Below are 15835 nucleotides of genomic sequence, written 5' to 3'. Positions count from 1 at the left end.
GTTATGGCCCCCAAGTCCCCAGGGGTGGGTGGCCTGGTCTCTTGATCCTTCCTAATGCCCCCCCTCCCTGGGTGGCTCCACTCTAGCTGACATCCACAATGCCTGGCACTGAAGAAGCCCAAGGCCCAGCCCCGCCCAGGCTGCAAAGGGTCCCTGTCCGAGGAGACTCACACCACTCCCAGGGCCACCTCTACAGGGCACTGCAGAGTGCAAGATGCCGAGGATGCCAGGTGATGCTCCTTGTTTCTCTGACTGAAGAGTTCACAGGGATCTCTGCGGGGATGCACTCCTTCCTCAGCCCCTGCCCCCACATCCTGTGAGAGTGCCTGCCATGCTCACACCGATGTAGGAGAGGCCTGTGGGCAGGATGGGCCTGGGCAGGAACACAGCATCTGTTGGGAACCTGGGCCAGGGATGGGGGTGGAATGTGGCTATAGCCTTGACGAAGCTACGGCTGGGACTGGGAGAGACAACTAAGGACAGGCCATCCTGTCTTGAAAGAAGCTGAAGGACCAACAGGCTGAGACCCAGGGAACAGAACAGCCAGGTCAGGAGGGCAGGCTCCCATAAGGCCATGGCCAGGGGCTGGCCCAGCAGGCACCCAATCCCTGGGCCCCTAAAGCTGGTTGCCCTATGGACTCTTACAGAGGGGAAGACCCCTGGCCAGGTGCAACTCCCTGGACTCCCTGCCATTCAGGGCAGTGTTGGTTGGCATGGGGGCAGGCAAGCAAGATCCCAAGATCTCCTGGGATGGCCCCAGCAAAGCCAAAGATGGAGGTGCAGGATGCAGGCTCCACTCCCAGACCACAGGACTCTCCATCACAGATCCTAACACCCACCAGGGCCCCAACCCCCTGCCCCACGAGATCCACCACCACACTGGCATTTCCCTCCCTCATTAGACTGTGAGCTTCCAGAGGGGAGGCAGCCCAGCCCACCCTGGGACCGAGGAAGGTTGTTAAATAAAATGAAGCACAGGGACTGGGTAGGTTCATGAGTAGGGAAAGAGGCAGGCCTCAGTTTCCCCCTCTTTGCAGAAGTCAGCCAGGCATCCACCAGAGGTCTGGGGGCATGGGACAGGGTGGAAGAGAGTGGAAGAGCAAGAATTGGGGGAGAGGGCTCCCTGCTGGGAGGGAAGGGACAGAAGAAAGGACATAAAGAGGCAGGCCCTGCCAGAAAGAAATCTCAGCCCTCCACATAACACCTGTGAGGGTCCCAGTCCCATCCCCATCTGCTCCCACAGATCCATGTCTTGCTCACAGGCACCAGCTGGGCACAAATGATCACGCACCCACATGTGCAGCACACGCACACACACAGGCACACGTGCCAGCCCAGAGCTTCCCCCAAGCCTGGGGTCCACCTCCAGCCACCTGGCCCCTGACCAGAGCAACCAGACTCTCCAGGGCTATGGGTGCCCTCTCACCCTGTCCCAGCCCTAGAGCCTGATGCTGACCTGGAACCCCAAAGGAGATACCCAAAGGCAGAGGGGCGAGGGAGCCACACCATAAAGCCAGAGGAAAGCAGAGGAGGAAGCTGGGAGGCAGTGTCTCTGGCTAAGCTTGGGACACCTGTCAGCACAGGCACTGCCATGGGTCCAGGCTTTGGTGTCAGGCGAGTTGCGGCCTAGGAGGCCTCCCCACGCACCAAAGTCCAAAGAGCACAGGTGTGGCCGCCTTGTGGCGTCATCTCCATAAGGCCTGCCTGCTCGCCCAGGGCCCGCCTGATCACAGGGGCTCTGCCTGTGGCCGCTAGCAGAGAAGCTACTGGCCTCCCACCACCAGCACCGGACCACCAGCTCAAACACCCGCCCCTCGGGGGCACCAGCCAGCCGGCCTCGCTGGAACCAGGTAAGGGCCTGATCCTCAGGAAGATTAGGGCCCAGCCCAACCGCAGGGGACCCCAGGGCTGTGGGGGCAACTCAGTGGCTTCCCAGGCCAGGGTCTCCAGCCCATTCCCAGATGCAGCCAGGAGGAGCAACCTCAAGAAGGCCTGGGACTGAGGCGCTGGCCGGGAAGCAGGACCGGGGAGCCAGGGTCCAGAAGCATCTGGGCTGCTTCTCTGAGGGTCGGGATGCAGACACCCCTTCCCTGCTTCAAGCCACTAAATTCAGGGGATAAATGGGGGAAACTGCCCCTGCCCCAGGGGGAAGGCAGGCCAAACCCAGCCCCCTCCCTGCCTCGACTTGCCCACGGGGACCCACAGGGACCATCCTGGCCTGGGGGACTTTAGGAGCAGGGCTGACCACAGCCGAGCTCACTTTCTCTCCTTTCTCTTCCGTGTCTAGAAGCAGGAAGTGCTGTAGCCTGGGGGGAGCTGGGGAGACAGGGAGCAGGTTTCTAGCACCCTTACCCTTGGAGAGGAAAGGGGTCCCTCAAACAAGGCAAATAGAGCACCAGCCACCTCCTCCACAATCCCTTAGTTGTTTACTAGCAACTGACCTCCCCATCACTGAGTCATCTTATGAGATCCTCTGTTATTTTCATAACACTGCTAATAAATGGGTGTGGGCCACTGTCTTATACTTTGCCCAGGGTATTCCAGGGTTTCTGTACAACTCAGGTGCACCACATAGAGGCATGGATGCCCACAAAACTGACATCCTATTCATGATATAGACACACCTCATTCAAATAACACATACCCTTGATCCACAAGTTCAGTTAGCTCCCGCCCTGGCCCTGCACACACATACGCACCACATTGACCTCCATCCCATTTCAACATATTCTAGACCCCTCTGTGCCGAGAAGGCGCTGGGGAGATGGGGTGGCAGGTCTGTCCTCAGGAGGTCACAGCCCAGTGACAGTGTTATATACATATAACATATGTAAACAGTTAAAGCATGGAGTTGGCAGCCAGACTGGGCAGGTTTGGTCTCCATTAAATACTTACTTGTGACCTCGGGCGAGGTCCCTCTTTGAGCCTCAGCATCCTCACCTGGTAAATGGGCTAATAACAGTATCCACCTGGCGAAGTTGTTTCCAGGATTAAATGAGAAGGTAACGTCCATGGAACAGCGCTCAGCACAGACAGCCAAGGAAGAATGAGCGAGGGTAGTGAAAATTAAAGGAGGGGCTTGCACCAGGCTCACAGCACTAACCAGGGGGCTGTCCTTAGGGAGGAACGCACAAGGTTCTGCATGGCATTAGGAGGCCACTCTGGGCAGGGTAGGGTGTGGTGGTCAAGGAGGGCTTCACTGAAGAGGTGATACTTGAGCTGGAACGTAAAGTGTTGGGTGAGGAGGGGCTCTGGGCAGAGGGTTCAGAGTATGGAAAGACAAAGAGACAGGAGACTTGGCCAGACATTCAGGGAAGTGCAGATCACTGACAAATCCTACAGAGCCCCATCATAAACGTGTGTACACACATGCATGTGCACACGCACACACACCTCTCCTGAGCGGGTCCCCCTTTTGGAGCCAATATTGGCCTCCTTTCCGTGGCAGAATGGAAACAGGTTTGGACAAGAGGCTACTTTGGCAGGGAAGTAACAGCATCCCTCCAAGAGCTGGGTGTAGCCCATCCATCTGGCATCTTTCACACTCAAGCTCAGGGCGGGACCTGGTCCCAGGTACCTGGCCACACAGCTTTCCTGGGACCATCGGAATGCACTTTATTGACCAAATAATGGGAAGCTGGAGGCTGCCTTGGGGCCTCCCAGGCCCAGCCAGGATGGAGGGCTCCTCAGCGGAGCACAGGGCTGGAGATGGCTCCAGAAAGGCCCCTGGAATGGGGGGCTTTGGGTCTGGTCCCACATGCTCCAGATCACAGCCTGGTCCAAGCCTCAGGCCCGGGTCAGGTAAGAGCTGCAACAGCGGCTCTCCTGCCCTCTCCGCCCTCGTGTTCCTCTCCCCACCTTTGATGGCTGTCTCTTTGGTTCACTTCGGGTTCTAGAGAGTCATCTCAGCCGCGTCAACATGTCCCGGCCCAGCAGCAGAGCCATTTACCGTAAGCTCTCTCTCCAGTCCCCTCTCCCCTTCCCTCCTGCTGAGCTCCCTGAACCCCCTGCCCTCCAGTCTCTCTCTCCCCACGCTGACCACCCCCTGTAGTTGCATATGTCTCACCTCTTCGCTTTGTCCCCCTGCAGTGCAGCGGAAGGAGTACTCCCAGAACCTCGCCTCAGAGCCCACCCTCCTGCAGCACAGGGTGGAGGTGTGTAACCCTGGGGCCCCAGTTTCCTGATTTAACCTAAGTTTTCCCACGTGCCTACAGCCCTGCCAAAAAACAGACATCTCAGACAATTCCCTGCCACGGAAGCAGCGGCCCAACGCAGCCCGATTCAGTGGCTCGGGTCCAACAAGCCTGAGCATCTGCTAAGTGCAGAGAAGGAAGATGGGGCAGCTGGGTGTCGGCTAGGGAGGCTGGGCTGGAGGTTGAGCCGGTGGATGTCCTGTCCCCAGGCAGGAACAAATAGTGGAGGGAGGGTCAGGAAGCATCTGTAACCACCCCATCCCATCTCCCAACCCTCCCCCTCGCCTTGCCATACTGGTCTCTAGGGAACTGCTCTTTGCCCAGGATCTGGCATGGCCAGAGGAAGGAATGTGTGAGGTCACCAATCCCTGTGAGGACTTGAAAGGGACACTATCAGAGATGGGAGGTGTCTGGCCTTGAGCTCCCAGGATGGGCGTGAGCTGCTTGGAGGCTGGAATGAGTCTCCGGCCCTGCCTAGGAGGACGACACTGGCACTGCAAGATCCAGTTGCCTGAAGGGCGATCCACACCACAGTGAAAGTACACGCTAGAAGAGTGGGGGTGGGCGGGTGCCCTGCTCAGGCCGAAGCACCTGGGTGGAAACTGTCCCCGGGCAGCAGCAGATATAGGGCCCTCCTGGAGAGGAAACATGGAGGGACACTGGGGTCTGGAGTCTCCAGAGGGCAGCAGAGCTAGGGCTCCGCCAGCGAGCTGGGTTGAGACCAGGGGGTCTAGGCTTCACAGCAGGGTGGGGTTGGGAAGTGGCTTCACTTAGGCCCAGCAGGCGAGAGCAAGAGGAGGCATGTCCAGGATGCCAGGGAGTTTGCTCATGATGTCAAGGTCCGCTGAACGTGTGAGCAGTGTGAACACCTGAAGAGGAGCTGGGAGCCATGCAGACACAAGGTGGTGGGATCAAGGGGCAGGAAGCAGATGGCATCCCCTAGCAAGGGCCTGCAGAGGAGGCAGGGGCCAGGTGCTGACTTGAGAAGGTGCGTTTGGATGGGAGAAGGGAGGGGTCTCTTGCAGGAGGGAGAATTACAGCAAAAACCTGCCGAAATGATCAGACTGGTGGTGGGTAAGGGCCTGAGCGGAAACCGATATCACTGTGGACCTCTCTGGGCTAGAGTCAGGGAGAAGATGGGGCTTGATCTTCTTCCTGAGAGCCTAGGAGGTGATGGACTAGCAGAGGTGGGAAAGGCATTCTGGGTACAGGGAAGAGCATGAGCAAAGGCATGGAGACAGGAGTGCTAGGTCAGTGAGAAGGACCAGGTTGGGATCGTGGGTTCCCAAAGTGGGCAAAGGAAGCCAGGGACAGAATTTGAGGGTCCGACATCCCACCCAGAGGAGTGCAGGCTTTATTTGTTGGGTGGTTGGAGCCCACAGCTACCACTATGCAGCTCCCTCACCTGGCCTGGAATGTCAAAGGCCATGACTGTCCTTCCTTCAAAGTCCTAAACCCCCTCGTGCAGCCCGTCAGATCAAGATTCAAAGGCTCTATCGAGCCCAACCAACTGCTTCCAGCCCTCACATTGGCCCTTGAAGGCTACTCCAAGGGGATTGCCTAGGACCTCCCCTACATGGAGGCCAAGGACACATCTTCCTCCTCTGCTGACTTACCCCCACCACCCATCCCCACTCACCACCACCTGTGCTCCCCCTCTCCAAACCTTCTCCCAGTCCTGGTCCCCTCCTCTCCCCTCAGCACCTGATGACGTGTAAGCTGGGGGCTCAGAGAGTCCGGGAGCCCAAGGATGCTCTGCAGAAGCTGCAAGAGATGGATGCTCAGGGCCGGGTGTGGAGCCAGGACTTGTTCCTGCAGGTCAAAGATGGCTGGCTCCAGCTGCTGGACATCGAGACCAAGGTCAGCCGTCCCACCATACCCTGCAATGGGTCATAGCTAACCTAGGCTGTGGAAAAGAAGGCATTGGCTCTTGAACTCCACCCCTCCATATATAATATATACCTGAGCCCAGAAAGAGACCAGGGACAGGCTAGGGATCAGGGGAGATAACACCCCATCCCAGGCCACTAGGAGCGCTAAGTCAACTCAGGTCAGGAGCTCCTAGGAGCCACCCTGGCTCTCAGTGGCCCTCATAGTCGATGTCTCTGCCTGGCCCAGGAGGAACTGGACTCTTATCACCTGGACAGCATCCAGGCCATGGACGTGGCACTCAACACCTGCTCCTACAACTCTGTCCTGTCCATCACCGTGCAGGAGTCAGGCCTGCCAGGCACCAGCACTCTGCTCTTCCAGTGTCAGGAAGTGGGGGTAAGAGGCCGTGGGTGGGGTTGGGGAGAGAGTAGGTGCAGGGTCCAACAGCTGTCACACACACACACGTACACGCACGTGCACACACACACACACACACACATACACACTGTCTGATTGCTGCTTCCTCCAGGCAGAGCAGCTGAGGACGAGCCTGCAGAAGGCCCTGGATGAGGAACTAGAGCAAAGGTAGGTAGCCTCAGCCCCAGCCCAGCTGCAGGACCTCAGAGCTCAGGCCTGAGTGGGCTCAAACCATAGCTGGGGGAGCCCAGGTGTCTGTGGCCCAACCAACCTGGGTCTGGAACTGGGGAGGGGCCGGGCTGGGACTAGGGTGCAGATGGGCCCTGGGAAGGGTCTGGAGCTAGGCCCAGGGAACACTGGGGACTGTCCCCAGAGACTGGCATGGGACTGAGAGGGCGCTAGGGCAGGCAGCTGAGGCAGGGTGGAGACACGGGAGGGACTAGATGGAGACCAGGGAGCGGGAGGGTAACAGGGAGGGGGCAGAGACCAGGGAGCAGAGGCTCCTGGAGAGAGGTGGCAGTGCCCCTGGGTCCTGCGGCAGAAGTGTGGGCAGGGCCTCTGTCCCAAGAACCCTGTTAAAGCTGTGTCCCCACCATGTGCTCAGCAGACCTCGATTTGGAGCCCTTCGCTCAAGCCAGGACAAATGGAGGGGGCCTCCTCTGGAAAGGCCACTCCCTAAGGAGCAGGTACCCCCACTGGAGCGGGGGCCCCCTCCAGAACAGCCCCACTGGATGACCCCAGAGTACAGTAAGTGTGGGGTGTGGGGGCAAGTGAGAGGAGAAGGTTTAGATCAAAGTTCAAAGAGGCTCTGGGCCATGGTCCCCTTATACTGCAGGCATACCACAGTCCCCAAGGCCCCTGACACGCCACTCCAGTGCCCGCGAACCAAGCACCTTCGCTCTGCCTCCTCCCATGCGACCCCCATCCCCCGAGGACCTGGAGAGGGATGAGGTAACTACAGGTTGTCTTGGGTTTGCTGAGGTTTTCTGGGCCTGGCTGAAGGGAGGACACCAACCTCCCCATGCCCCCTAGAGGCCAAGTGCCAGAATGGCCAAGGCTGGCCCTGGACTGAGGAGGGACAGGGAGGGTTGGGCAGCCCCTGGACTGGGCCTGAGGCTCGGCTCGTGGTGGGCAGGGGGCAGGGGCAGAGTCGGGAGTTCCAGGGTGGGCCTAACTGCCCACTCAAGGCCACAGTTGTTTGGGGTCCAGGAGGTGCTGAGCCACGTGCTAAGGGATATCGAGCTGTTCGTAGAAAAGCTGAAGGAGGCCCAGGCAAAGATCAGTGGTAAGAAGAAGAAGAGACTGGGGAAGAAAAAGAAAAAGGATCAGGGGGGTGAGTGCTGAGGGCCGGGGGGAGGAGTTGCAGGGGCAGGGTCTTGGGATGATCCGTGACCCACCACCTTCTCCCCTTCTCCCATAGGGATGACACAAGCACAGTACATCGATTGCTTCCAGAAGATCAAGTACAGCTTCAACCTCCTGGTGTGTGATTCCCTACAAGTTCCCCAGCCCTCTCCCCTCTTCCTTTCCCGCTACCCCTACCCCCGCCCCCCCGGCACCGGAAACCACCTCCTCTTTGGTCTCATAGACATCACAAGCCTTTTCCTTCTCCAGCTTCTTCCCCAGAACCTCCACCTACCCCCGTATGACTTTTGGAGAGTGCCAGGCTCCCAAACAAGCCTGGGACCCTGAGGCTCTGGTGAAGGTGGGGCGGGATGATGGGTGGTGACATGCATCACCCTGCGTCCCCAGGGGAAGCTGGCTATCAGACTGCAGGAGACAAGTGCCCCTGAGTTCATACACATCCTCTTCCAAACTCTGGACTTCGTGAGTTGGGGGAGGACAGGGTGGTGAAGAGGGACAGGGTGGAAGGCAGGGAGCAGAGGGAGGTTGTGGGCTCTGCCATTTGCTCACCCCTACACACCCTCGTCCTTGAACCCGAGGCCCCACCCTGCTGTGCACAGCACTGGTCAGCAGACTAGAGGGCCTAGGGTCGGAGTCAAGGATACCAGGGCTCTAAGGCAGATGGGAAGGAGCAGCGGGCCTGCGGCAACGTGGCATTGCAAAAGTGGGAAGTCGGGGACTCCGGGCCCTTTCCCACTCGCATTTGGTCCCGTGGGAGCCTCGAATTCCTGACACCTTCCATCCCTCCCCTAGATCCTGGCCCAGTGCCCTCAGCCTGGCCTAGCAGCGCAAGTGATCTCACCCCTCCTCACCCCTAAAGCCATCGACCTGCTGCAGTCCTGTCTGAGCTCACCTGAGAATGACCTCTGGAAGGGACTGGGTGTGGCCTGGACTACCAGCCGGTGAGTGAAGACAAGCGGTGAACCGAATCATGGTAAGGGGTATGGGGGCATAAGGCAGGACATTGGAGGTGGCCAGGCTCTACGTTGTCACAAACCAGAAATGTCTCAAAAAAATTGGGGGACTCTAATGGAATTCTCTAACTTTGTATTAGACTAAACAAACAATTTCTTTACAAAACCACCACTTATCATCACCCACCACCAAAGGAAAAGCATTATCTCAGAAAAAAGAACAATTCTTCCCAAGAAAGGAGAGCTGGCAACCTTCCATTACAATATTTTCTCATTTTTGTCAAGGACAAAGTGAAAACTTTGTCTCAATCCAGCCCGGAATTTAAGAACTACTGATGTAAGAGATGCTGCAAATGTAGTATCAGTAAGACTTGGCAACCAATGGACCAAGGAGATAAGAGGGAAAGAGATATTCCATGGTGGTCGAACCGTGAGACCGGCAGCTGGACAACAAAGCCAAACCGATGAGAGCCGTGGGGGTGGGGATGAAACCAGCTTGGATGTGCTGAGCTGAGGTGTCAGTGGAACATTCCACAGACACAAGATGGCCGGGCCCTCACGTGAGAGGCCGTATGGGTTTGAGGGCAGTCAGCACAGAAGTAGTAGCTGGAGCCTAAAGGAAAGCGCTCTGTGGGGGAGGCCCAGAACTCACTTTAACAGCACAGTCTGCTCTTTTCCATGAGAGAAGGGCCGTGGGAAACTTCCGCATGTAGGTGGAGAAAGGAGAAAGGGTTAAGGAGGCAGAGAGAAATTTCAGAAAGTTAAAAGGAGAAACAAAAAAGCAGAGGCATGACAACCAGGAGAGAAGAGGGCTTTAGAAAGACAGAGACATCAACCGGGAAATAAGCCAGTTGTTCTAGTGGGTCTTTTGCCTAATGAGCGATTCTTTACAGTTCAGCCTCACTGAAAGATTTTTTGTCTAATCCATCTAAAGACATGAATTATAATTCAAGGTAACCTATTTCTTTGCAGATTATACATAAGAATATACATAAGACAAAATTTACCATTTTAACCATTTTTAAGTGTATAATTTAATGGCATTGTACATTAACAATATTGTATAACCATCACCACCATCCATTGCCAGAACTTTTTCATCTTTCCAAACAGAAATGAATGTTTGAAAGTTGAAACCCATTCAACAATTAATTAAACAAAACTCTGTACCCATTCCCACCTCTCCACAGCCCGTGGGAATCTCTGTTCTACTTTTTGTCTCTCTTTATTATTTCAAATAGAAAATTAAGTCAGGGGCCAGCCCCATGGCTGAGTGGTTAAGTTTGCATGCTCCACTTTGGTAGCCCAGGGTTTCACCGGTTCAAATCCTGGGCACAGACATGGTACCACTCATCAGGCCACGCTGAGGCAGCGTCCCACATGCCACAACTACAAAGACCCACAACTAAAATATACAACTATGTACTGGGGGTATTTGGGGAGAAAAAGCAAAAAGAAGGGAAGATTGGCAACAGTTGTTAGCTCAGGTGCCAATCTTTAAAAACAAAAAGGGAAAATTAAGTCAGATCTGTCCTATGTTTTCTAATTTCTTAACCAAAAATTTGTTAGTGAATGAATTGAAAGACAAAAATACAGAAAAGAGACTAACTAAAGAGATGTTAAAACCCTCAAAAGAGTTCAATTTCAGGCAAATTATATTTAGGTGACTTGATTTTAGGCAAACTGACCCAAAGTTAGAGATATTATTAAATGCTGTGATAATCCAAAAAGATATAGACCATATAAGGCCATTGTATCTGGCAATCAGGAGATTATCAGGACTTTAGAAGAACTAGTTTCCATAAAGTAACGGCAGAGGTAAAAAGCGGGTTGCGAGGAGTAACGAAAGAACCAGAGGTAAGAAAATCTAGACAGGGCCATTTGCGACAACATGGGTGGACTTTGAGGGTATCATGCTGAGCGAAATAAGTCTGATGGACGAAGACAAATACTGCATGATTTCACTTATATGTAGAAGATAAACACACAGATACAAAGAACAGATTGGTGGTTACCGGGGGGAACGGGCATGGGAGAGGGTGAAAGGGGTAAAGGGGCCACCTATATATGGTGATTGATGGAAACTAGACTTTCGGTGGTGAACACGATGTAGTCTACACAAAAGTCAAAATATAATGATGTATACCTGAAATTTATATAACGTTATAAACCAATGTGACCTCAATAAAAAATAAATAAATAAAATGTAGGCAGGGCATGTAGACACATTCTCAAAAAACTTGGTAAAGAGAAGGTAACAGAATGACAGCTTAGAAGGAGTAATAACAGAGCTGAGGGAAGACTTGAGCATGTTTTTAAGGCAAAGAAAAGAAACCAATTAGAAAGATCCAGAGGAGAGAATAATTCATTTGTTCCCATTGAATAAATATTTATTAGCTGCCTCCTATGTACCATCCACTGTGCTTACAACACAGCTCTGAAGGAGATCGATATAGTAAGAAACACACACATGTGAGAATCATGCACAACACAGTGTAAGGCGAGCAATAATCGAGGGTGTCCCAAATTCAGCGGAAGAAGAGGAGATAGTCCCCTCTGCTCCGATGTGGCAGGGAGGGAACTTCCTCCAGGAGGCAAGTGGGCATTCCCCAGGCAGGGAAGCAGAGGATATTTCAAGCAGAACAAGCTTGGAAGCCACAAACAGCACCACCCATCTTGGGTCCTGTGCAGTGGGTGAGAGGGAGGCACGTACCAGCGCCCCCGCCAAGAGTCAACCAGAGCAGCTCTCCTGTGATCACAAGGTGGCGTTCCACACACTAATCAGCTAGAAAGAACCAGGTCTGCTACAGGGAAACTAAAATTAGGTTAGAAAAAGACTGCACAAGACTCCGGGGGCCCTTCCAGCCCTCACACTCTGTGGTTTTGCCACTTTAATTCAAACACCTAATCAGTGTGATGAAATACCCAGCATGTTCCTACAGAATTGACAGAGCTGCGCATCATGGGCAGAGGTGAGGCTGGCCCACAGACATCTGCACGGTGGGATTTGCTCACTCTTAACTGTTTGACCCTTTGTGGGGTTCTGGGGCCTTTCATCTGTGCACATGGGCCATGTCCTCCATTACCTAGAAGATCCCCGAGCTAGACCCTTCATCTCCACCCTCACCACATCCCACAGCCTGGCACAGAGTGGACTCAGCTTTGTTCTTTCTCCAGGGCCGACTGGACAGGCAATGAGCCCCCACCCTACCAACCTACATTCTACGATGGTTGGCAGCCTCCAAAACCCTCCAACCAGGTAAGGACAGCTTAGCACAGTGCCCTACTCAAAGCCCTGGTTTCTGTCCTCTCAGTCAAAACCATGGCCACATGACAACCAAGTGATGGTGGGTACCTATATCTGTGTGGTGGGCAGGCAGGGGAGGGGACATGAGGGCGCTGTGTGCGAGTGGGTCTGTGGCCTGGTACCCCAGCTCCCTAGCACCATGCCAGCTGACTCCCTGCTCTGGCTTACTCTGCTCCACCCTGCAGGCACCCTCAGGATACCAGGACTCTCCTTCCCTCCGGTATGCTCTGGGCTTAGGATGGGATGACCCTGGGCAGGGACGGAGGGGCTGACCCTGTGGATCTGTGCATTCTACATCTCAGAGACCCTCTGGGCTCTTTCCAGGCAGACATGTACATCTATGAGCACATCCCTCCCCTACCTTGGGTAAAAAAGCCATTTTTTACCCTCCTAGGCGCTAATCCATTTTCACAAAACTACCCACACATGCCTCTGATTTCCCAGAGCTCAGGTATAAAGTGCTAAGGGGAAAACTCAGATATAGAAAATTCCACGGCTGGAGGAATCTTCAGAAATCAACAACATTTCAGGCCCCTCTTGCCTGCAGAAACCTCCACCCCAAGCCCCACCTAACAGTGACCTGCCATTAAACTCTGTGGGAACCCAAAAGTCACCACCAGACTCCAGGCGGACTATATCTAGGGCTCTGGGACTGGGTCAGGGGCTCAATCTCTGAAGTCCCATTCTCCAGCCGTCCTGACTCTGTCTCTGGGGGGAAGCCCTAGGTTAGGGAGTACCTCACACTTCGCTCAAGAGGAGACATACAACTATGGCCCTCAGCCTGGGGACCCCAACTTCAGGCCCTCCAGCCCCAGACCTGCCAAGCCTGCCCTGCAAATGCAAGTCCTATATGAGTTCGAAGCAAGGAACCCACAGGAACTGACTGTGGTCCAGGGAGAGGTGCTGGAGGTGAGGCATGGACTTGAACCTAGAAAAGGAGATGATGGCTGGTGGGAGCAACAGGCAGCGTGGGGTGGGTGGTCCGGGTATGGGGCTGCTGGGGTGGGTGGATTAGAGAGGGAGAAGGAAAGCGGGGAAGGGCCAGGAGGGAGAAAGCTCTGTGATGTGGGGGGAAGGCTGGCTGGACAGAGGCTCTGATGACTGAGGTAGTAACTCTCGGCAGGTTCTGGACCAGAGCAAGCGGTGGTGGCTGGTGAAGAATGAGACAGGACAGAGTGGCTACATTCCCAGCAACATCCTGGAGCCCCTGCAGTCGGGGACCCCTGGGAGCCTGAGCCAGTTACCCCCTCGGGTACTACCCAGCCTAGACTATCCAGAAGCTATTAGGCCTGAGTCGGAGGTGGGGGCAGGGAGGACTCAGTAGCAAGTGGAGGAAATAGTCCTGGTTTGATTTAATCAGTATTATTGCATGTTTACTGTGTGCCAAGTTTATCATGGGGCCAGAGGGGAGAACAAGCCTTGTCCTTGCCAGACAAACAAACCACGGAGTGAGATAAGTGATTTGATGGGAGCCCAGAGAAGGGACGCAAATGATGGGGGCTGTGGGTGGCTCTGACCCCAGTCCCCCTGATTCTAGGCTCCAATGCTTCGACTTAGCTCAAGGCCTGAGGAGGTCACGGCCTGGCTGCAAGCAGAGAACTTCTCCACCGCGTGAGTTCCTAGGCCCATGGGTGTGTTAGGAGAACCTTTGTAAAGGACTCAGATAATAACCAAGGAAATCCAGAGACCCAGAACATACAACCTAACCTACACGGGACCAGACAGACCCACAGGTGCTGCCCTATTGCAGCACTGCCACTGCTGCATCAGACAGCAGAAGAGGAGGCATGCCCCTGCCTCCGTTAGAGCACTAAATGAGGAGTCCTGCCACAGGGAAGACAGCAGGAGCAGAGGGAACTCAGGAAGAACCTCGGCTGCCAGCCACCCCCCTCCACCACAAGATTCTCTTCCAGGCCCTTCTCCCTTCAAACACAGGAGTTCTGAGATTGGTTTAAGCCAATATGCATATCTTACTCCTTCACCTCCAGATACCCTGTTCCATGAATCCTCCTGGAACCCCGGCCTCCAAGCCCAAATAGCCCCTTCTCTACCCAAATACTTAGGTCCAAGACCTTCTGCCCCAATACTGATGGCTTCTGCTGCTTTTGTTCCCAGCACGGTGAAGACACTTGGGCCCCTGACAGGGAGCCAGCTGCTTCACATAAGACCCGGGGAGCTACAGATGCTGTGTCCACAGGAGGCCCCACGGGTCCTGGCACGGCTGGAGGCCGTCAGAAGGATGCTGGGGGTAAGGACACTCTGGGGTCCTGACCCCTACTGGAAATATGGGATGTTCCCTGGACAAGCCAGCAGGCCCAGCCCTGGGGTGGAGGTGAGGTGGCAGTTGCTGGCACAGGTTATCCTTCCAGGGTCTTGACTTCATGTGCTCTGGCATGCCTTGAGGCTCCAACTGATTGTTGACATGAGCTGTGGGGGGGCCTCGCCTGGCACCAGCCTCATCTCAATCCTTTTCTTTCCTCAGATGGGCCCTTAAGCACCAACGCAGACACCTCCAAGACCAAGGCCCTCTCACAAACAAGACGGCGGATCCATCTTCAGAGCCCCAAGAATTCCTCTTTCATGTCCCCAGTTTGCAGCAAACCCCACACCCCAGCTCACACAGCAAAGAGGATGAGCAAGCCCAGAGGTGGAGACAAATGGTGCCATTCTTGCTGTGTTGAAAGCCAACCCCAGTCACCACCTATTTATTGTATCTTTTCTAAGCCTGGAGCACTTATGCATAGATTTGCCAGGACTGTTTAGTTGCTCTCCTCCAGAATAAAGGCATCTTCAAATTTGTCATGTGCCTCCCTTCCAGATGCTTCTGGGCCTGATGAGGGACAAAGGCAGGAAGGCAGGAAGAGCTGGGACACTGGGCATGAGACAGCAGCAGCCCTGCATCCATCACTGGGCCAGACTGTTGGAACGTGAATGGGAATTCCCACTACAACCTGGAGCTGAGAGTCAGAATTTGAGAATTATGTCCCAAGCTCTCCTTGCTTTCTTTCTAAACAAACTCTAAATGCTCACCATCTTTATCATTCCGAGTACATTTCTCCCAGTATATTCCAAGGCACCCAACATGACTGAGGGCACAACACTTCACAGCAGAGTACCAGGGCTGAGAGCGGTAGGTTTCAATCAGCGACACTAGCTGAATATCCAGAGAAGCGCTAACAAGCATGTCAGGGGCTCCAGGCTCTAATTTCAACTTCCTCTTTTAATACAACTTTTATCCCCTCCTGTTGGGTGAGCCAACCTTGAGCTCTCTCCCTAGCCTGTCTCTATAGCAACAGAGCATAGGGAACTTTGGACTGGAAGTCAGATGTCTAGCCATTGGCTGTGTGAACTCTGGTAAGTCATTTGATTCTTTGGGTCCCTATTTTCTCAAAGGTTAAGTGAAGAGTTTGGACTGTCCTTGGCTTCTAATATTTAGTATACACATCCTTCTTTAATCTCATAACTGTTATGGACTCCCTTTCCAACATAACAGAGGTTGTACTTTTACTGATTTAGTCAAGGGCCCCTTGAGAGTTCTTAAGTTGTTCCCTTAACTCTCTCTTAGCTGAATTTGTCCATGACCCTAACATTGTCTGAACCTCAGATTACCCTATTTTCAGATTGCCTATGTCATTCTCTCGAGTTCCTGGCCTCAACGAATCACCTCTCTCAGCTGGTAACACTGAACAGGAAAGCAAAAATTTTCCCTCACAAGAGAAGAAAGGTGA

General features: G+C 54.2%; 1 protein-coding gene across 4 annotated transcripts; it reads left to right on the top strand.

The window, feature by feature from the left end:
- The first annotated feature begins 1607 nt into the window (after nt 1-1607).
- On the top strand, nt 1608-15565 carry EPS8L3 (EPS8 like 3). Of its 4 annotated transcripts, none has more exons than XM_046645621.1 (19): nt 1608-1850; nt 3897-3950; nt 4090-4154; nt 5895-6053; nt 6312-6461; nt 6595-6650; nt 7090-7229; nt 7318-7433; nt 7692-7815; nt 7903-7964; nt 8235-8309; nt 8640-8788; nt 11978-12059; nt 12293-12327; nt 12827-13016; nt 13231-13359; nt 13645-13718; nt 14223-14355; nt 14590-15565. In XM_046645621.1, the coding sequence occupies exons 2-19, from the start codon at nt 3920-3922 to the stop codon at nt 14599-14601; spliced, it is 1782 nt and encodes a 593-aa protein (XP_046501577.1). In that variant the 5' UTR covers nt 1608-1850; nt 3897-3919; the 3' UTR covers nt 14602-15565. The 4 variants fall into 4 exon arrangements, with proteins under 4 accessions (XP_046501577.1, XP_046501578.1, XP_046501580.1 ...); XM_046645622.1 differs by having other exon boundaries at nt 7087-7229; nt 12833-13016; XM_046645624.1 differs by having other exon boundaries at nt 7087-7229.
- The last annotated feature ends 270 nt before the right edge of the window (nt 15566-15835 follow it).

The sequence above is a fragment of the Equus quagga genome, chromosome 18 (genome assembly GCF_021613505.1).
Source record: "Equus quagga isolate Etosha38 chromosome 18, UCLA_HA_Equagga_1.0, whole genome shotgun sequence".
NCBI lineage: Eukaryota > Metazoa > Chordata > Mammalia > Perissodactyla > Equidae > Equus > Equus quagga.
The sequence above is the reverse complement of the archived record's forward strand: the minus strand, read 5'-3'. Positions and strand labels throughout refer to the sequence as shown.

What these genes read in the sequence shown, in the direction of transcription:
- EPS8L3 (XM_046645624.1), top strand. Translation starts at nt 3,920, where the DNA reads ATGTCCCGGCCCAGCAGCAGAGCCATTTACC. An exon ending in AGGACCTGGAGAGGGATGAG is followed by an intron (nt 7,434 to 7,691) that starts GTAACTACAGGT and finishes TTTGGGGTCCAG; the next exon opens with GAGGTGCTGAGCCACGTGCT. An exon ending in GCAGAGAACTTCTCCACCGC is followed by an intron (nt 13,719 to 14,222) that starts GTGAGTTCCTAG and finishes TTTTGTTCCCAG; the next exon opens with CACGGTGAAGACACTTGGGC.